The 21,508-nt window shown below is 45.8% G+C and overlaps 1 protein-coding gene across 1 annotated transcript in view; it reads right to left on the reverse strand.

The window, feature by feature from the left end:
- PTPN14 (protein tyrosine phosphatase non-receptor type 14) overlaps nt 1-21,508 on the reverse strand; it is a 70,930-nt gene that overhangs the window by 34,657 nt on the left and 14,765 nt on the right. Inside the window, exons 2-3 of the mRNA XM_075267099.1 lie at nt 14,749-15,070; nt 5,726-5,895 (exon numbers count right to left, since the gene is read on the reverse strand). Coding sequence (XP_075123200.1) covers nt 5,726-5,895; nt 14,749-14,922 — 344 coding nt within the window. The 5' untranslated portion in view covers nt 14,923-15,070. The remainder of the gene's footprint in view (nt 1-5,725; nt 5,896-14,748; nt 15,071-21,508) is intronic.

Consider the following 21,508-nt stretch of genomic DNA (forward strand, 5'->3'; position numbering starts at 1 on the left):
CACCAGCAGAATAGTGAGTGCAGCTCTGGAGTATAATACATGTAAGTCAGGATAAGTAATGTAACTACATCAGCATTTCAGTCTTATTACTGTGCTACTATTGCGGTAAATATACCTGAGCTCTTGACAGAAATAATGTAAAGCAGATGTGAACAGAGCCTAAACTACAATCCTCCTTGGCCCGTGTATGAAGGCTTTGCCAGCTTTCCTCTTCTCCTGGCGGTGATCTTGCCCTTTTAGAAGCCATCAGCTAGCATTACAGAATAAACACTGGCTATCTCCAGCAGTCAGCCAGGAATCTCACTGTTTGCCTTTGCAGAGAAGGAACACCGTGGATTTTCACCCTAAAAGGCCACTATTTGTTAAAAATAAACTTTACACATGAACTCTGCAATGTGAGGCCAGTAGCGGCACGCCAGCAGCAGGGGAGGCCGCAAGCTGCAACCTGAATCTCGCTCTCCAGCCTTCAACTTCTGCATTCATTATTCCAAATTACAGGGAGAGAACTCCAGCTCCGCAGCACAATACATTCTCCGACCGCAACCTATAATTTCATCAGGGCTAATCCCAAATACCAGGAGAATTAGTGCATGCAAAACACCAACACAACCTATAAAAAGGCCAGGAGGAATACTCCCCTCCTCCTCCTCCGTGTCACACCGCCACCATGGGGATTGCTCAGTTTGTGGTTGATAGAAAGCACAATAAACATCAGTAATCTCATCCAATAGGCCCCAAAAGCCCTGCACTATGTATATACTAAACATGGAGACATGGCGCCCGTACATCCAGGAATTAAAGGGGCTTTCTGGTTTTATACAGATAAAGTGATAAACTCTACAACTTTCTTATAGACTTTGCGTTTCACGTCGTCACCATTTCGAAGATCTCATTCACTGACAGCAAGCAGAGAACACTAGGAGGCCGTAACCCTAATCTCAGCGGAGACAATTGTATCCGGTCTAGACAATGCACTGTGAGCTAAACAGCCTGGACTCGAGACGAATCCTTTCTAAGCTTAGTAACAATGTAATACAGATGTATCCAGGCTAGACAATGCTCTGTGAGCTAAACACATCAGCAGCAGCTGCACAGTTCTCTCTGGTGGCTTGCTACAGTTGATCAGTTGGGTGTCCAGATTGGACAATGCTCTGTGAGCTAAATTACCTGGATTCGAGACCGATACATTGTAACTAACCAAGCTTAGAAAGGAATACACTTGTATCCTCTCTAGACAATGCTCTGTGGGCTAAACAGCCAGGACCCCAATATTGAGAATTGAAGAACCTAAGCTCAGAAGTGAATATAACAGTTTGGCCTCTAGACAATGCTCTGCGAGCTAAAAACCATCAGCAGCAGCTGCACAGTTCTCTCTGGTGGCTTGCTACAGTTGATCAGTTGGGTGTCCAGATTGGACAATGCTCTGTGAGCTAAACCACCTGGATTCGAGACTCATACATTGTAACTAACCAAGCTTAGAAAGGAATACACTTGTATCCCCTCTAGATAATGCTCTGTGAGCTAAACACATCAGCAGCTGCACAATTCTCTCTGGTGGCTTGCTACAGTTGATCAGTCGGGTGTCCAAACTGGACAATGCTCTGTGAGCTAAACTGCCTAGATTCCAATACTAATACAATGTAGAGAACTAAGGCTAGGTTCATACTTGCGCCAGGCTCTCAGTCCTTTGGGTCCACCGGGGAACTCGAATGCCAGAGAGCCCGTCTGCTACAAGAGCATTTTTATATGGAAAGTGGCGGAGAGAAAAGTCATCCATGTAGGAATTTTCGTCACTTAAACACAGGTGTGAACTTAGCCCAAGCCTAGAAGGGAATTCAATTGTATATAATATAGACAATGCTCTATGATCTAAATGGCCTGAACCCCAATATTGATAATCGTAGTAACTAAGTTCAGAAGTGAATATAACAATTCCCCATCTAGACGATGCTCTGTGAGCTAAATATTTTTACCAGCAGCTGCACAGTTCTCTCTGGTGGTTTGCTACAATTTATCAGCCTGGTATCCAGTCTTGACAATGCTCTATGAGCTAAACAGCCTGGACTTCAATATTGATACATTTTAGCAAACAAGCTTAGAAGACTCAAAACTGATCCTTTATAAGCTTAGTTACAATGTAGTACACTTGTATCCAGGCTAGACAATACTCTGTGAGCTAAACAGCCTTTAGCCCTATATTGATAATTGTAGAACCTAAGCTCAGAAGTGCATGTAACATTTTCCCATCTAGACAATGCTCTGTGAGCTAAACACATGAGCAACAGCTGCATAAATCACTCTAGCGGTTTGCTACAATGTGTGTCTGGAGCTCAGGCTGGACAATGCTCTGTGAGCTAACCATCCTGGACTTCAGACTGATACTTACCAGAGAGTTGTGCAGCTACTGCTGTGTTTAGCTCACAGAGCATTGTCTAGACATTCTCAACTTAGAGCAGCACTACTGCTCTGAATGGAAGCATGCGTGTTCTCATTCACTGACAGCAAGAAGAGATCTTGGAAATGGTGAAAGTTACATACTAAGTATATTAGAAAGCTGCAGAACTTCTTATTTATAAAGTGATTCAGTTTTCTTGCTCCAAAACCAGAAGATCCCTTTAAGAGATTTCACATTGAATTTAGCGGACACATATAATATCTGTACAACAGGCACTGGCATTGGTATAGCTGGTCATAGACATTATATAAAGAGGGAATATTCTGGAAATAACAGTCTGATTGGTGCGGGCCCCACCACTGGTCAGGAGAACAAGGGTCCCGTGTGCCCTATATGAACGGGCCGGCAGGTCTCACATGTATGTTACTGAGTGGTTCAATCCTGCCTGCCAGTGATAACACTCGGCTCCTTTTGGCAGTTCCATAGGGATTATAGAACTGGGGGCGGGGGTTCGTCTGACTGGTGCCCCCCCCCAGGGATCAGATCAGGGTAACAAAAGTCCCCATAAAGCCTTTTTGTGAATGAGCACCAGTGCACTTTGGATGCAACTGTAGCAAATTCTCAGCCGTAAAATATAGAAGGTCAATAATGGGGAGGGGGGGGGGGGGGTAGGGTTTGACATTGAGATTTTGATGACTTCATCATCCCCGCCATGTTATCCAGACCTTGTTATTATAAGATGTCGCCGCTCCCGGATATTACACCTAGTGACCTTTTCAATCAGAGACCATGCTAAGAATATGAGAACTGCTTAAAGAGGTATATACCCTCCTTGGCATTTGACACCCCCCCCCCCCCCCATTATCCTATGGTGGGACTATTAAAGTTTTATCTTATCTTATCCTTGGCATTTATGGCGATATTCATAGGATGCGTCAGCTTCCACCTCTGGGACCTGCACCGATCTGGAGAACGGGGCCAGTTTTTGATTGCAAGTGGATAAAGCCATAAATGCCGAAAACCGCTTTAAAGGGATACTAGCCTTAAGAAAGGCTATTCTTTTCCTACTTTTAGATGTGTTCTCCGTGCTGCCGTTTGGTAGAAATCCCGTTTTTCATCGCTATGCAAATGAGTCCTCTCGCAGCACTGGGGGCGGGCCCTAGCATTCAAACAGCACTGGGGGCATCCCCAATGCTACGAGAGAACTCTCCAGCGTCGTCTGCATCTTCTTCAGGAACGGGCTCTTCACACGTCTTCTTCCGGCGCTGGCGGTCAAACTTCTAGGCGTCGGGCAGAGCAGACTGAGCATGCCTGCGGCCACAAGAAAAATGGCAAGTAAGCAAGCGGCCATTTTCTTGTGGCCTGTGGGCATGAGCAGTCGGCTCAGCCCCGAGGCCCTGAAGTTTGAACCCAGCTCCCGAAGAAGCTGGGTTCAAACGAATTTTTTTTTTAGCAAATGTCAGTTCGCGAGCGCCGGAGGAAGACGGGATCCGAGGACATCGCAGGAAGAGGAAGCGTGGATGAAGAAGACGGCGCACCCCGAATGCCCGCCCACCGTGCACGTTTGGTAAGTTTATCACATTCTGTTTTAGGGTATTATTTTAAAACGGGGGGGGGGGGGGGGGGGTAGTTTAATACAAGTTTTACGGTGCCTGAATAGCCTTTTTAAAGGCTATTCACGCATATGTGGGGCTCTATCAGTATGATTTTGCTGATAGAGCCCCTTTAAGGCTATTCCTACGTGTTAGTGAGAAAAAAAATCAGATTTTAATGGTAGAATCCCTTTAAGGAAGCCATAAACATTATACTAATAATAATACAGCACAAGAAAAATATCTCAAGATCTACAGAAGAATCCACCAAGGTCAGCGCTGCGGGAGGACAAGAGCGGAGGAGGCGTCTGCGTATTGTTTCTACTGAGAAATAATATAAGATATTATATTACATTATATGATGTAAGTTGCGCTCCTTATATCTTATCTATAACGCTTTCCTGAAACACTACTGACATCCTCTGCCCAGCCTTAAAGGGGCTTTCTACATAATAACCCTTATTCTCTATTATGTGGCTGATAACTGGGAACAATAGATAGGAGTACCCCTTTAAGTAAATCAGATTGCTATGGAACATTTAGGACATATGTACAGGTATAGAGCACCTAGAAAACAGACATGCCCTTCTCTCTGCAGTAGACAGTGCACACCTGGCTCCCTCTACTCATTCCTTGGCAGGGAGTCCCATTGATGTTAAAGGGGGTTTTCCGGCCCCAAATCGAATTTTCATACTGATGACCTAGTCACAGGACAGGTCATTACTATGTGATCTGTTGGGGTCTTACGCCCAGACCGAGCGCAGATCAGCTGTTCTAGAAGTCCCGAAAGCTATATGTGCAGAACCCCTCTGATTCAGTATAAGGAGCTCCGCCAACTGCATAGTGGCGATTCCGGTGAACTACAGCGCCGCTCCTATTACCTGTATCTACTGCACGCACTGCCCGTCCATTGTGGTCTCTGGTGCACCCATTGAAGTGAATGGGCCTGGGGTCCACCACCGGTCACCAGAGAGGAAAAACAACGCCCTCGTTTTTGGGATTGGTGGGGGTCTCAGAGGTCAGGCTTTTTATCCCCTATATTATGGAGAATTTTAAAGGGATTATCCACTTTCTAGAAATACCCTCTTTAAACACCCATTCACATGCACACTCCGCTTAGAGGTGTCATCTCCTTTCAGAAAAAATAAATGGACTGGGGTCTAACCTTTAGGACCCCAAAAAATGGCAGAGCGTTTAGGACGGGACACCTGCGGCGGCGCCATGAGCTCACCACTACAGCGCCCCCTTCTTCCATGTGACTGCGCTTAGTACGGTCATTCGGTCCCATGTACCCCAGTGTGTAGGGTATGGTGAGGGTCTCTATATGGAGGCAGGTAGAATCTATGACTCCCCATATAGATATAACTGTAACGAACCCTCTGCTGTGAAGTATTAGTCATATTCACTGACACCAAGTGGAGGTTCTGGAATTCGTGACAATTTATAACCCAAGGTAGAAAAACCAGATTCGCTTACGTTGGCCTCACATGCCCGAAGTCACTGACCTACCCCAACTATGGGGAACATCACCAGTGTCACATGACAGGAGATAAGAGACCCGTCACATGTATAAATACATCAGACCGTGACATTTTACGGCCATTTCATGGTCGTTTTCAGGCCTCTCTGCCAAATGGATTTTACAGAAGCGTCGGCCTAGAAGATAAATTCCATTACGCATCGCATATGGACTAAAGATGCGCCTGGCCCTTTAAGAGTGAGGTGGCCGGGCACGTACCTGGTGATGCTCTGGTTCAGGCAGGACACACTGGGCACGTAGAACATGACGCCAAAGTACAGCAGGGGCTCAATGGAGAACTTGTCCAGCTGCTTCTTCAGCGACTTCTCCAGCTCCACCCACCGCGCCTGCTGAGACTTTCCCACAAACCAGAGGCCAAAATAATGAGTCTGGAAGGAAGAAGAAAAATAGATGTATATATAAAAAAAAAATTAATAAAAAAAATTAATATTAATAATAATAATAACAATAATGAAAATAAAAATAATAATAATAATAAATAATGAAGAAAATAAATATTATAATAATAATAATAATAATAATAATAATAACAATAAAAATAAATAATAATATATACAGATAAAATATTTGCGTAAAATTTATTTATTCTTATAGGTATAGATTTTATAGATTATATAATACATCCGCTGATCTGCGGTACAAGGGGTCACGTACATTTTTCTAGATGCTAGGGGGGGCCACCAGTTATGCTACTCCTATATTGCTGCATAACTACCCGTATTTTACGGACTATAAGGCGCACTGGACTATAAGGCGCATTGGCCATGAGCGCCTTATAGTCCGTCTCGGTTCATATATAAGGCACACCGGACTATAAGCCGCAGTCCGGTGCGCATTATATGTTGTTGAAAGCGGCGGCAGGCAGACTTTGCCAGCGGCCGCTTAACCCCCCGCGTGCCAGCCGCTTCTATTGGAAGCGCTCGGCAGGCGAGGAGGGGCTCTATCAGCAAAATCATGCTGATAGAGCCCAACCGTAAAAGTTAGATTAAACTACCCTCCCCCCCCCCCTTTAAAATAAAAGCCTGAAACAGAATGTGAAACTTACCGAGCGGTGCAGGGTGGGCGGGCATTCAGGCCTCCTCTTCCTCCGATGTTCCGTCCTCCTCCTCCGCCGCTCGCTGATAATGGCCTGGGCGCATGCGCAGTAGTAGAAGCATTATGATATTGCGCATGCGCCCAGGCCATTAGTTCGCGAGCGCCGGAGGAAGTGGTCAGGACATCAGAGGAAGAGGAGGCCTGAATGCCCGCCCGCCCTGCACCGCTGGGTAAGTTTCACGTTCTGTTTCAGGCCGGCGTGACAGCAGGGTTGCCGGACACTTCCCATTCATTTCTATGGGAGCCGGCATGCGAGCGCTCCCCATAGAAATGAATGGACTGCTTTTTTCCATTCATTTCTATGGGGAGCGCTCGCATGCCGGCTCCCATAGAAATGAATGGGAAGTGTCTGTCCATTCATTTCTATGGGGAGCGCTCGCATGCCGGCTCCCATAGAAATGAATGGGAAGTGTCCGGCAGCCCTGCTGTAATGCCGGCGTGTACGGCTGTGATACACGCTGGCGTTCCGTAGTGTGAATGCACCCTTACGGTGCCTTTTATGTATGTATGGAAGCGGCACGCAGACTTTGCCGCCGCTTCCATCCATATATAAGGCGCACCGGACTATAAGCCGCACTTACGATTTCTGAGGAAATCGTAGGTTTTTATGTGCGCCTTATAGTCCGGAAAATACGGATTTATTGCCTTACAGGGGTATGGCAAAGCTGGGTGACCACACTACTGGGAGCTGTAATTTCCTTCATATTCGTTATCAATCCAAGATTTTATATGCCATAAATATCTGATCAGCCTGGCCTGATCATCTGTACAGAGAAAGCCCCGTCCCCTGTATTGTACCATGAGCGCTGAGCTGCAGGGATACCCTAGGACACTATACAGGGAACGGAGCTTTCTGCTTCCAGCCCTGTACTGTGTATAGAACAGAAGCGGCTCCATTCAGCTGATCAGCCCAGGGTCCGTCTCTTGGCCCCCTACTGTTCAGAGATATATGGCCTATCCTGGCTTAAACTCGGACAACGCCTTTAAAAAAGTACCATACCATGCAATTTTCTCTCTGGCCACTAAGCCTAATAACAGACTGACACTTGCCAATTCTGTAGGTGGTTTCAGTGCAGCAGTCACTTCATTTACATCACAGACAGTATGACAATAGAAGACAACACCTCTATAGATAACACCGCTAAGCAGTTATGACATCACTACTGACTATAGATGATGTCACATCCTATCTCCACCCCCTTGCTGCACTGAGCACGTCTAGAAAACCCTCCCATAGACCTCAATCAGTCAGCTCAAGGCTATGGCTGCCTATGGACTGCGCTGTAAAGCAGATCACTAAATGCTGTTAGCAGAGAAGAGGCAAGATGGCCGCCCCCATAATCATGAACAGAAAATATATTCATATGCTAATATTCTGTCGTATTTCCTATACGTACTGTTCGTATAACAATACCATCCCCACCCATTAATCCGTCGATGATCAGATAATACGTGTACGTGGGGCTGAAGCTTTTTGCTTCCCGTAATACAGGGACAGCAGCGTTGGCAGCATCTCCTCTGGCACTGGGAGCCGAAGGCCTGGAAATACAACCTGTCACATTCTCTAATAGAAGTCATCTCATGCACAGCGTTTACTTCTCAATAAACAAACGGCGTTCCTGGTCCTGTATTATATCTCATGCTGGGAAAGCTGGGTGCCAACTCTTACAGCTTCCCATTACCGCGTAGCCGTCCACTGTCCTGACAACGCGATTTTAGTAAGTAACAGGATGTAAGGCTAAAGCATCTTTGAATGGTGTCATTCCTCTGTTATTCTTCCTGGAAATATCTTAAATATACTGACACTTGGGCTTAGTATACATGGGGGGCAGTAGGGCGGATTTTGGCACCGAGAGAGACGCGGGGAGCCGCGTCAATCTCAGGTCAAAACCCGCCTGCCACGACTATCGCGGCCTCCGATAGTCGCGGCTCAAATGAATGGGCCGACTCCGGAGGTTGCGGACGCCACAGATTATGACGTGGATTACAAGGCAAATCAGCCAATAGAATAAAATGCTGTTAAAATGTCCCCCAAAAGGTCGATTGTGACCCTATGAGGGGCACACTAAAGACAAATAAAAAAACAAACAAAAACAAAACGGTGTCCAGGCCGGAATCAGTAAAATTGTCCCGTTTCCGAAGTGGTTAAGGTTCTCCGTTTTTTTAGCCGCGGTCAGCGTGACATTGTAGGTCCTTGATATCAGCACATAATCAGTGCCTCATTGTCATAGCGCTGCCTGTGGCGGTGGAGTGGTCATTACACGCAGCTTGTTTGACTCTCAGCCAGTCGTATAGTACGGCAGCTGGCGGGCCGGGGCGAGTGGGCGCGTCTTCTGTTAATGAAATGACATTGTGTGTGGGATACACGAGTGCTACTCGCTGTAATCGGCTTCCTATCCCCGGGTCCCACGCCAGTAATTGCAGCGACATAATGTAAAACATATCTGCTAATTACGAGCTGGAAGGCGCGCGCTACACCAACGGGAGAGATCGGGGAGGATACCGAATAACAGGATGGATAGAAGCCATGTACCCATTAACTGCCCTATAGTTACGTAGGTGCCATTTATCATGGAGGGGGGAACAGATCGCCTAGATTTTTTTTTTTACTGATTAAAAAAAAAACACATTTTTAAAATGTTTTTCTTCCCGATTTTATTATTTTTTTTAAAATATATTTTCTGTACACGTTTATGGCGACAGCTATCTTTACAGCATTTAGAAATATGCTTTTCAGCTGCCACATAGATCTCAGTGATCATCTCCAGACTAAGGGAGAGTGTTGTGGGCATGCTCTGTGAGCTGTACAGATGGGGAGTAGATAAGGGAGTCCATCACCTATTGCGAATGGTGGATCTTGTGCTGTTAGTAGAGTATATTGATGTGCGTTTGCTGAGAAGTGATCTCTACAGAACAGGACATTGTCAGACAATTATTAGGCTTAGTGGCCAGAGTGAACGCTGCAGGATTTTAGTATGTTTGGTCAAATATAGATATTATGGGGAGTAGTAAAGCATAGAAGGGCATTTGCTGCACGGCCGCTCCCCTGGAACCCAGTTTGTTACGGATAGGGAGGGCAGCTGGGGAGGCCAGAACTCGTTCTTCTGCTGACGTTCTTATTTTTGGTAATATGACCGATTCCACTGTATCCAACAGATCCTTGTCAATAGAGGGAGTTAAAAGATGGGATGGCTTCAGGCGAGGCACCGGAAGAAGAGTTCAGGCCTCCCCTACTGCCCTCCAGAAGGGTAATTTGGCCCTGGGGGTCAGACTGTTTATCAGTAATAAAGTTGTATTACTCCCTGGAAAACCACTTTAAAGGGATTCTACCATTAAACACATTTTTTTCTCGATAACACGTAGGAATAGCCTTAAGAAAGGTTATTCTTATCCTACCTTTAGATGTCTTCTCCGCGCCGCCGTTCCATAGAAATATCGATTTTTCGTCCATATGCAAATGACTTCTCTAGCAGCACTGGGGACATCCCGAGAACTCTCCAGCGACGCCTCCATCTTCTCCAGGAACGTCCTCTTCACGCGCCTTCTTCCGTCGCAGGCGGTCAAATTTCTAGGCCTCGGGCAGAGCCGACTGCGCATGCCCGCGGCCACAAGAAAAATGGCTGCTTACACAGTAAGTAAGTGGCCAATTTCTTGTGGTCTGTGGGCATGTGCAGTCAGTTCTGCCCGAGGCCTAGAAATTTGACCGCCAGTGCTGGAAGAAGATGCGTGAAGAGGCGGCTTCTGAAGAAGATGGAGGTGGCGCTGGAGAGTTCTCTCGCAGCATTGAGAATGCCCCCAGTGCTGTTTGAGCGCTGAGGACCGCCCCCAGTGCTGCGAGAGAACTCATTTGCATACTGACAAAAACCCGGATTTCTACCGAACGGCGGCGCTTAGAAGACATCTAAAGGTAGGAGAAGAATAGCCTTACTTAAGGTTATTCCTACGTGTCAACGAGAAGAAAAAAAAAAAGTATTTTATTGGTAGAATCCCTTTCAAAATAGGTAAATTTCTGGTGAAAAGTTTTTCTTTTATGGTGCTCATAATATCAATATCGTTGCTCCTCGAAAACAGACTACATGTCTGAGAGATGGAAAATATTTTCATATTAAAAAAAAAAAAAAACGAATTGAAAGAAAAAAAATTTCAGGTTTTTGACAGGTAATGACGGTTTCTAAGCCGCTTGTCTAATATTTCAAAGCCTTTGTAATCCATTTTGTGATATTTGACTGTAAAGTAGTCTGCTGCTATAGCGATGGGATCCCCTGGCTGTAAAGTGCTGCATCAGGTCTCCCGACACCCCAACGACACTCCCTATTCTGAGGCGATATATTAGTTTAGGCCCGGGGCATAAGTAAGTATTAGACATTAGACACGATACGTCAAACCCTGGAACGTGGAGGAGAATTTACACTTGGGAGCACAAAATCTGTAACTATAGAGCGTTCCGAACAAGTCATGATACAGCGGCAGACTGACTACGACTACGAGGACACCCAAGTGATCCCACCCACTGCTAATGGTGTCTGAGAGGGTTAATTTGCGGTGTCTATTTTGATGGTAAGAGTGGCGCTGTACGTTGCTGCGTTATTCCTATTGTCAGATGTGATGGAACTGCTGGTGGAGTTTATCGCAAAGCCATATAATACTTAAATAATAGCGCCAAAGTGTGCCCATAAAACATCAGACCCTCCGATTTTTTAGGTCTAAAACCTGGCACCATCATCGGGGTCCTGTTTTAACATTCGCTATAGGGCCTCCTCTCCAACATTTGCCCCTGCTCATGGTTTCATGGCTGTCAAGTGGACATTGAAATTTTTTGTATTTTTGTTTTTAAAAAAATTTGGCAAACAGGAAACTGGTGACAGTTATTGAAAACGTACATGATTGCTTTCTTCCAAAAACGGCGCCACATCTGTCTGCAGTTTGTGTGTGGTATTGCAACTCAGCCCCAATCACTTTAGTGAGCCAGAGCTGCACTACCAGGCACAACCCATAGGCAGGTGTGGTGCTGTTTTTGGAAACAATGTTTTTGTAACAAGCCCTTAAAGGGATCCTATCTTTCAAACATTTTTTTTAATTTTTTTTTAGTAACACGTCGGAATAGCCTTAAGAAAGGCTATTCTTCTCCTACCTTTCATTGTCTTCTCCGCGACGCCGTTCTGTAGGAATCCCGTTTTTTATCGGTATGCAAATGAGTTCTCTCACAGCACTGGGGGCGGACCCCTGTGCTCAAACAGTACTGGGGGCGTCCCCAATACTGCGAGAGAACTCTCTCCAGCACCGCCTCCATCTTCGTCAGCAACGTCCTCTTCACCTGTCTTCTTCCAGCGCAGGTTTCAGACTTCTAGGCCTCGGGCAGAGCAGACTGCGCATGCCCGCCGGCCACGAGAAAATGGCTGCTTACAATACTGTGCAAGCGGCCATTTTCTTGTGGCTTATGGGCATGCGCAGTCTGCCTAAAAGTCTGAAACCTGCGCTGGAAGAAGAGGAGGAAGAGAACTTTGCTGACGAAGATGGAGGCTGCGCTGGAGAGAGTTCTCTCGCAGCATTGGGGACGCCCCCAGTGCTGCGAGAAAACTCATTTGCATATCGACAAAAAACGGGATTCCTACGGAACGGCGGCGCAGAGAAGACAACGAAAAGTAGGAGAAGAATAGCTTTTCATAAGGCTATTCCTACGTGTTACTCAGAAAAAAAGTGTTTGAAACATAGGATCCCTTTAAATATCAGTAAAATCTCGACTGGTTTTAGACAGCGCTTTATGTCAAATATAAAAGTACAAACCAGAAAGGTCACAGCGGGTCAGAAAATAAACCAAAAATGGAAACAAACAGCGGTTTGTGTTTTTGTGCTATTTGAGACTCCGGAGCCGGGCAGTGGAATTTGATTGCCATTGTCCGGTCTATTTTTACAGGTCACAATGCGGAGGGAGGAAACAGATTATAATGGGCCGCGCTTGTGGTGGAAAAGCAACGTGAAATGATAGAGTTTCAGCCCATTGTTCACAATACGACGTCCAAAAAACACCTACTCCCTTACAATGTGTAGGAGCCTAGTCCATTCTTAAAGGGGCTTTTCCATCAGAGATATTTCTGGATATCTCTGTTTCACTATAATGGAGACATGGGCGTCACAGCTTGGAACGGGGATGGGGGCGGTTGGGGGACAATGGGCTTCTGGTACTCAATCGGTGCTATAAAAAAACTTGGATGAAAAATTCCCTTTAATAGCCAGGTCCAACTCCACAGGCAAGGTTTTATTTCTTCCAGGCATGTAACCTCAACTTTTCGAAGTCATTATTAAAAATGTACTACCGATTAGAGATGAGCGAACACTGTTTGGATCAGCCGTTCCGAACAGCACGCTCCCATAGAAATGAATGGAAGCAGCTGGCACGTACACTTTGCCGGTGGCCGGTCGCCGTGCCAGGTGCTTCCATTCATTTCTATGGGAGCGTGCTGTTCGGAACGGCTGATCCAAACAGTGTTCGCTCATCTCTACTACCGATTACTATTCGGATCTATGTGTCTCCATGGTACAAACCCCGTGCAGTCAGATCCTAGCCAGATTATCTGCCTTTTGTCCCCTACTTTGTGATATAAAATGGAGTATATACCAGTAGTAAAAAAATAGAAGGATGTATGACCGCAGGACCCGACTATGCAGAGTTTGTTTGTAGTCTGTTACCACAGAAACAAGTCCGCATAGGCAAAAATGGTGGCCAAGGCGATTATAGGCTATGAATCAGATCTATGTAAATTAGGGAAAGCCGCAAAATCACGGCCGCAAAATAACGCGGCGTATACGATCCAGGCTCCCATTGAAATCAATGGGAGCTTTTACGGCGCGCAGTCTCACACGCCGTCTACGTGCCACGTTACTCCGTGTGAATGCACCCTAACATACAGTGTGGGCTCTCTTGTTCCAGTGGCAGATTTGTGGGTGCCCATTCAGTGCAAGCACCATAGCCCACCATTATCGGGGTATCTAGAAAGGTCCTATATAAGGGGTGCACAAAAATTTGTATTGCCAGTTTGATATTTTCTCCATAGAGGTGATCTTATCATGGGACTCACTGGGGCAATCAGCTTATTACCCCCGAGTCCAGTCACCCATGCCAAATAGGTAATTTTGCCAGCCAAGGGAGATTTCTTGCTGGAGAATTGCCAAGGCTCAAGTCTATGCCTACCTACCCCTTAATTTCAGAAACAGCATTACAGCCAATACCTGCCATATGGTGGGGAGGGGGGCACAATTCAACTATGGCCAAAATGGCCCCATCTGGTCAGAATCATGGACGACCCTGGGTTAGAGGATTGATTCGATTTGGAAGTCTTGGCAAAAATACAGACAATACAGGCCAATGATACATGGGTCAAGGGCAACAAAACTTAGGTGCAATCTAAGATTAAAGGGGCTCTATCAGCAAAATCATGCTGTTAGAGCCCCACATATGCGTGCATAGCCATTAAAAAGGCTATTCAGGCACCGTAAATCTTATATTAAACTACCCCCCCCGTTTTAAAATAATAACCTAAAAAAGAATGTGCTCTACTTACCGAACGTGCACGCTGGGCGGGCATTCAGGGTGTGTCTTCATTTTCTTCCCCGCCTCTTCTTCCTCCGATGTCCTCCGGTCCCGTCTTCCTCCAGCGCTCGCGAACGGACAGTGATAGCCTGGGCACATGCGCAGTAGCTGTAGTAGAAGCCGCGTGCTACTGCGCATGCGCCCAGGCCGTTTTTTTATATCAGTGTCCGCGAGCGAGCGCCGGAGGAGGACGGGACCGGAGGACATCGGAGGAAGAAGAGGCGTGGAGGAAGATGAAGACACACCCTGAATGCCCGCCCACAGTGCACGATCCGTAAGTAGAGAACATTCTTTTTTAGGTTATTATTTTAAAACGGGGGGGTAGTTTAATATAACTTTACCAATGCCTGAATAGCCTTTTTAAAGGCTATGCACGCATATGTGGGGCTCTATCAGCATGATTTTGCTGATAGAGCCCCTTTAAATACTCTGTACTGCTGTTGATATTTTTGAAAAACCTCATTGCAGCCCAAGTCAATTACCAATCATGAAAAATACACAAATTGCTCTTAAAAAACCCCGTCACAGATGACCTTACCTCACAAAGCTCCAGTCTTTGGGCCACGGCCTCGAGACACTCCAGTCCGGTGCTGTCCACATTGAGCGTGCACTCGATCTCGGAGGAGTTCAGCAACCGAATGCGACTCACAAAACAGTTCTTGCTCAGGACATTGTACCTTTTGGTCCTCCGCAGCTTGATCTTGAAAGGCATGGCTTAGGCCTTGCTGGTGGTTGCCCCCCCCAAGGGCAGCCCCTTCACTTTATCTTTGCCTTGAATCTCTCACCACAAACTACTTTTGTCCTCCAAGTGTCGGGATAGTCGTCCATACCCAGTGCGATTCAACAGATGTCCCCGCTACCTGCAACAAACACAAGATGCAGCATCAATATGCAGCCTAGGAGTGACTTATGGCCAGATCATGAGCCGAACCGGAGAAATGAAGAATGGATTGTAAATGTGCGACTTCAGAACATATCACTCGGTTACTATGGTGATATACGGAAAAAGAAGAGCCGGAAAAAAAATCATACAATAATCAGGAACCAAAGACAACCTCAAGAATAGTCGAGCTGTAGACCGGTTATTTATAGCAAAGCTCAACCCAGGATTTTTCTCCCACACACAGCGATGAATAGAAAAAGAAGGTAAAAATAAAATTATGAGTAAAATAATTGCTCTTAAGGAAGCTGTCCTTACACCCAGAGTCTTAAAGGGATATTCATCTACCTACCAAGTAACTGCACTGGTTGCCCATCCGCCACAAAACCACTTTCCATAAATGAATAGTTCAGGGCAATAGAAGAAACTTTCTAATATATCTTATTAAAGAAATCTGCTTCCTTCTCCTCTTATCTGCCTGAGTTACTTTTTACATAGAAGTCTAAGGAGAGGGGGGTAGGGAGGAGGTGGTTACAGGAAAAGTAGCTGTAGCTCCGATATACTGTGATTGAAGGAGCCCTTCTGACACTGTTGTGTTTCAAGATAAGACCGTTGCACAGAATCAATAAGCAGCTCCTCTTCCTCCTCCCCTCTCCATAGACTCCTGTGTGTGAGATTGAGATGGACTCTATATGGTCAAGGAAGAGAAGAACAGTCTGATAGGTGGAGAAGGAAAGATATTTCTTTAATAAGATATATTACAAAGTATCTTATATTCACCTGCACTACTCCATTATGAGACGTGGTTTCAAATGTGGAGGTACCCTCCAACACAAATCCCTCCATAGCTCTGCACTTCCCTACGTCTACTCCCTGGTCTCCGTCTACTAACCTACTCATCCTCTCTGTACTGTCAGTGTCCTTAGACTGCCATCTTCTATTATCTGAACATCTCACTGCCATCTCGGAGTCTTTTCTTGAGCTGCACCGGTTCTCTGGAATGCGCTACCCTGGGCAATCAGTTCAATACCCAGCTTCAAAATGTGCCCTAAAAAGACATCGTTTTAAGCAGGTCCATCATACTACTTGATCATGCCTTGCTACATTTCCTGACACTAAGCTAACACTTCGTCTCCTCCATCCAAAAGTCACCCTGTACTCCATGCACTTAGTTAATGGTGCTTTCTCCTTGTTCCTTAATTGCCATCCATATGTGCACCGTGAACCTCATTCACAAATCGGTTGGACTTGTATTGATACCCCGTACAGTATTATACGGTAGCAGTGGTTTACCATGGGTGGGGGAGGCGATTAAATATCCATCATGGTGGTATGCAATTTATTAAAGTGTCGCCTACAGTTAGGGACGGCCTTAGCCTGTAGATGGCTGATAACAGAAGACAATAGAGCACATTCAACTAGGCAGTAATCTGATTTCCACGAACCGTATAAGCAAAACAGACAAAATCAGCTCTGCTATATCCGTGCGAGACTGCAGCCTCCTTGGCCCTGACACCAGCGGAGTACCACAGTGTAATATTAGAAGCGGATCAGCAGATATGTCTCATCAGTCACATTCTGCTGGATAAACTAACGTGTGGTTATGACAAACACAACCCTGACATTCCAACACCAGCATTAACTCTTCGTGAAAGATCGCATCAGACCTGACTTAGATCAGAACGTTTCGTCAACTCCAGAGACAAAAGGAGCTTGAAATTTTGAGAATACAGAATATTCCTGGAGAGCAAAGCGGTGAAGGAGCTGAGATGGTCAGAGAAAGCTGCTTGGTCACGTGACTGACAACAGAGTGGTGATGAACCGTAGTCTTTTACTAATGGCGACCAGCCGGATTGTTAACATAGAGTTCTGAACCACAAAAAAATTCCAAATACTACAATAAAGAAGATTTCAATTGAAAAGCTTAAAAATTAAAGTTGCCCCGGACGCCGAAAAAAATTGTAGCATGTCCAACTTTTATCACGCACAAAGTCCAGACATTATCATTAGGGGGAATTGTTGTATAGTCGGCCGGTTATGGGAAATGTAGTAATATGTGGTCGGCCATGTGGCACGTGGTCATGTAGAGTCTACGAGGGTGCTCTTTGTAGCAGCTCTCCAATCTGTTTACATAGTGCGATCCCGATGGGCGCAACTCTATGGTCCATATATGACCTAATTTTTTATATGGAAAGGGCATATCCCCATTGACCAATCCCTTTCGGGTTTGTAGCCGATAACTGCCATACTTGTGTGACATGAGAAGATGAAACGTACAAGCGTGACAAAACCTTACAAGACACTAAAGATGGCCATACATCTTCAACAGCATTTGGCCAACAGCTATTACTCCAGATTTTCTTAAGGAGAGAAGGGAATAAGTTGCAGTTCGATAACACTAGTGATAGGTTATCCCATACTTGCCCACTCTCCCGAAATGCTCGAAGACTCCCATAAAGGGGTGACCTCCTGAAATCCCAGAAGAACAGAAAAGTCTCCCAAGGCCTGGTGGAATGCTCTCACATGTGCCAGGCTAATAGACATTTTATAGGTGACTTGTGCCGGTCACTTCCAAAACATTTTGTGCAAATCACCAAAAAGGGTGTGGCCTCATTCAAAAATCCTTGTGGTGCATGCAGCGCGTTAAGCTCCTGGAATCCAGATTTCCTATGTTGACATGAATTGCTTATCCACTAAGGACATATGGTTCGAGCATTCAAATTCCATCGAAAGAGAGTCAGGAGGACCTCAAACTCAACATAGATGGGCTCAGCCAACAATTCGCTTATGTGTCGGGGGCTATAAAGGGGTCAACCAGCATGTGAAAACTGATGGCCTATCCTTGGGATAGGCCATGAACAGTGGATGTCTGTTGGCTACTCTCAGCAACCCTACAAATCGGACGAATTCTAGGGGATGTGGGGCTCCGTTGAGTTCTGCACCAACTTCAATTTAACATGGGTCTAGGAGGCCACGGGAGCTCCTGTAATAAGGGGCCACAAAAAAATGGCCGACTGCGCACGCACAGAAGATTGAAAGCAAGGCCGGAAGACGACGCGTACAGGTTGGTTCCTGAAGAAGATGGAGGTGGCCCTGGAGAGTTCTCTCGCAGCACAGGGGACACCCCCAGGGCTGTTTGAGCGCTGGGGCCCGCCCCCAGTGCTGCGAGAGAACTCATTTGCATAAAGACTGAAAACGGAATATCTAGCGAACGGCGGCGCAGAGAAGACATCTAAAGGTAGAAGAAGAATAGCCTTTCTTAAGGCTATTCCTACGTGTTAGTTAGAAAAAAAGGGATTCTAATGATAGGATCCCATTAAAACCTAAAAATTTTATGGCAAACACCTCAACGCTAGACGGCCAAAGTCTAAAATTCCAGAAAGTTCTTTTATCAGATCGACTTCAAAATTACTTGAAATGACAAAAGACAAACAGACGTCTTTAACCACCAAATACCACGGAGAACAATACGGCTTCACACTGTAAATAAGAAACGGCGAAGAAAGACATGAAAAGACTTGTTGGGCCTCTTGAAGTAGATTTTTTTTTTTTCCGCCAAAGTATCAAGCACAGGATCTTAACCAAGTACAAGGGAAATTTTGGAATCCTTTTCAAAGCCGAAGCACTCCCTCACAGAAATATCTTAAATACACAGCCCCTCGGTGCACGTAGTACAGACAAAAACAGGCTTGTGCTACCCACAGTGTGGGCTGACGGAGAGAAACTTGGCCATCCGAGCCCGATACTAACAAGGAAGATTTATGAGACTGTCGAAAAGAAGGTTTCTTTGAAGTGATTCAGCCATCTTTGATTGGTGCGGTGGAACAAGGGGGCTTCAGAAGGGCTAAAACTCATTTTTCCCAGGAGAAATTATTAACCAAAAAAAAAAAGTCTTCCTTTGGAGAAAAAAAAAAAACTAACAAAAAAAAACACGCCATTGAAAAAAGTCCAAGAGTCAGCCTCAGTTGAAACCAATATGGTTGCGAACACCACATACAACACCAAATCCTTCTCCCAATGTCAAAAGGTATAACACAAAGCTCCTGGACCCACGTGAGAAATTTTGGACTGGACCCTGAACCAACCATTTAAAGGGGGTTGGGTCACCAGAACCCAGCCCTGCATGATGAGAGAGGTTAGGGTCACCTGAATTCACAGCTCTCCCCTCCCTCTGATTGACAGGGTCAGACAGTGTATACCAATCTTGTCTGTGACGTCTGTTACTCTTATTGCTGCCGATATTCGATATATGTGACTTTACGAGGTAAGACATCACATCAGTACTGCAAATGCATCGGGAATGTAAATAGTGGCAACTGTGACAAAACTCAGGGCCACTAACCTATCTATCTGCAGGGCTGGGGTGATATGCTGGTTCTGGTGACAGTAACCTATCTATCTGCAGGGCTGGGGTGATATGCTGGTTCTGGTGATGTAACCTATCTATCTGCAGGGCTGGGGTGATATGCTGGTTCTGGTGACAGTAACCTATCTATCTGCAGGGCTGGGGTGATATGCTGGTTCTGGTGACAGTAACCTATCTATCTGCAGGGCTGGGGTGATATGCTGGTTCTGGTGACAGTAACCTATCTATCTGCAGGGCTGGGGTGATATGCTGGTTCTGGTGACACTAACCTATCTATCTGCAGGGCTGGGGTGATATGCTGGGTTTGGTGACACTAACCTATCTATCTGCAGGGCTGGGGTGATATGCTGGTTCTGGTGACAGTAACCTATCTATCTGCAGGACTGGGGTGATATGCTGGTACTGGTGACATTAACCTATCTATCTGCAGGACTGGGGTGATATGCTGGGTCTGGTGACACTAACCTATCTATCTGCAGGACTGGGGTGATATGCTGGTACTGGTGACAGTAACCTATCTATCTGCAGGGCTGGGGTGATATGCTGGTTCTGGAGACACTAACCTATCTATCTGCAGGGCTGGGGTGATATGCTGGTTCTGGTGACAGTAACCTATCTATCTGCAGGGCTGGGGTGATATGCTGGTTCTGGAGACATTAACCTATCTATCTGCAGGACTGGGGTGATATGCTGGGTCTGGTGACACTAACCTATCTATTTGCAGGACTGGGGTGATATGCTGGTACTGGTGACAGTAACCTATCTATCTGCAGGGCTGGGGTGATATGCTGGTTCTGGAGACACTAACCTATCTATCTGCAGGGCTGGGGTGATATGCTGGTTCTGGTGACACTAACCTATCTATCTGCAGGACTGGGGTGATATGCTGGTACTGGTGACATTAACCTATCTATCTGCAGGACTGGGGTGATATGCTGGGTCTGGTGACACTAACCTATCTATCTGCAGGACTGGGGTGATATGCTGGTACTGGTGACAGTAACCTATCTATCTGCAGGGCTGGGGTGATATGCTGGTTCTGGAGACACTAACCTATCTATCTGCAGGGCTGGGGTGATATGCTGGGTCTGGTGACAGTAACCTATCTATCTGCAGGACTGGGGTGATATGCTGGTTCTGGTGACAGTAACCTATCTATCTGCAGGGCTGGGGTGATATGCTGGGTTTGGTGACACTAACCTATCTATCTGCAGGGCTGGGGTGATATGCTGGGTCTGGTGACACTAACCTATCTATCTGCAGGAATTGTAATGGTTTATGGCCGTAATACTTCAATAACCAAAACCCGACCTGACACCTACTCTACTCATACTGTATCCTAATATACCTGTGATGTCCGGTCTCTTACAGTCTTGAGTTAGTGAGTGCACCATTATATCACGTATGACAACTTAATCTAAGCACATGCAATCTCTCCTGTAGGAATGTCTTAGTCATCTCCAAGGTGAGTGAATCACGTTTGCATTCCATGTGTTACACAACAGTAGAAGAATCCCCCATGTTTTTCTTGCGGAACACTTAGAAAAACAACCTCCCTATTCAGTTGCCTCCCCCATAGCTAGAAGGGCACACAACGACCTTTATGGGACCAAAAGTCTATACTCTCAGCCTGAGCTCAGACACTGCAGAAATCCAATACAAAAATTCTAACTTTTATGGTGTCCCAGATGGCAAGTTTGGCTTGTACCTTTTCGGGCATAGGTGACCAGCTATCCACTAATATACCAGCCTTCCAAAATATAAAGCTATATTTCCAAGAAGAAAGGCCTTTAAGGAGGCCAAGTGATAAAGGGATCAGCAGTCACCCATCTAAATGCAAGAGAAGAAAATCATCAATTAAAGGGGTTGTCCAATCATAAAATGGCATCTTTCATATGGCAAAACACAGGCAAAGAGCCAATTCAACCAGGGGTAGCCAACATCAGCCAAGCTATACGGTATTACTGGGTCGTCATTCCAATAAGTCCACGAGAGGGAAAGACACTGTTTCATAGACTCGGTGAATTGCCACCATGACGTTAATATGTCCTC

This window comes from Leptodactylus fuscus, chromosome 3 (assembly GCF_031893055.1).
Source record: "Leptodactylus fuscus isolate aLepFus1 chromosome 3, aLepFus1.hap2, whole genome shotgun sequence".
NCBI lineage: Eukaryota > Metazoa > Chordata > Amphibia > Anura > Leptodactylidae > Leptodactylus > Leptodactylus fuscus.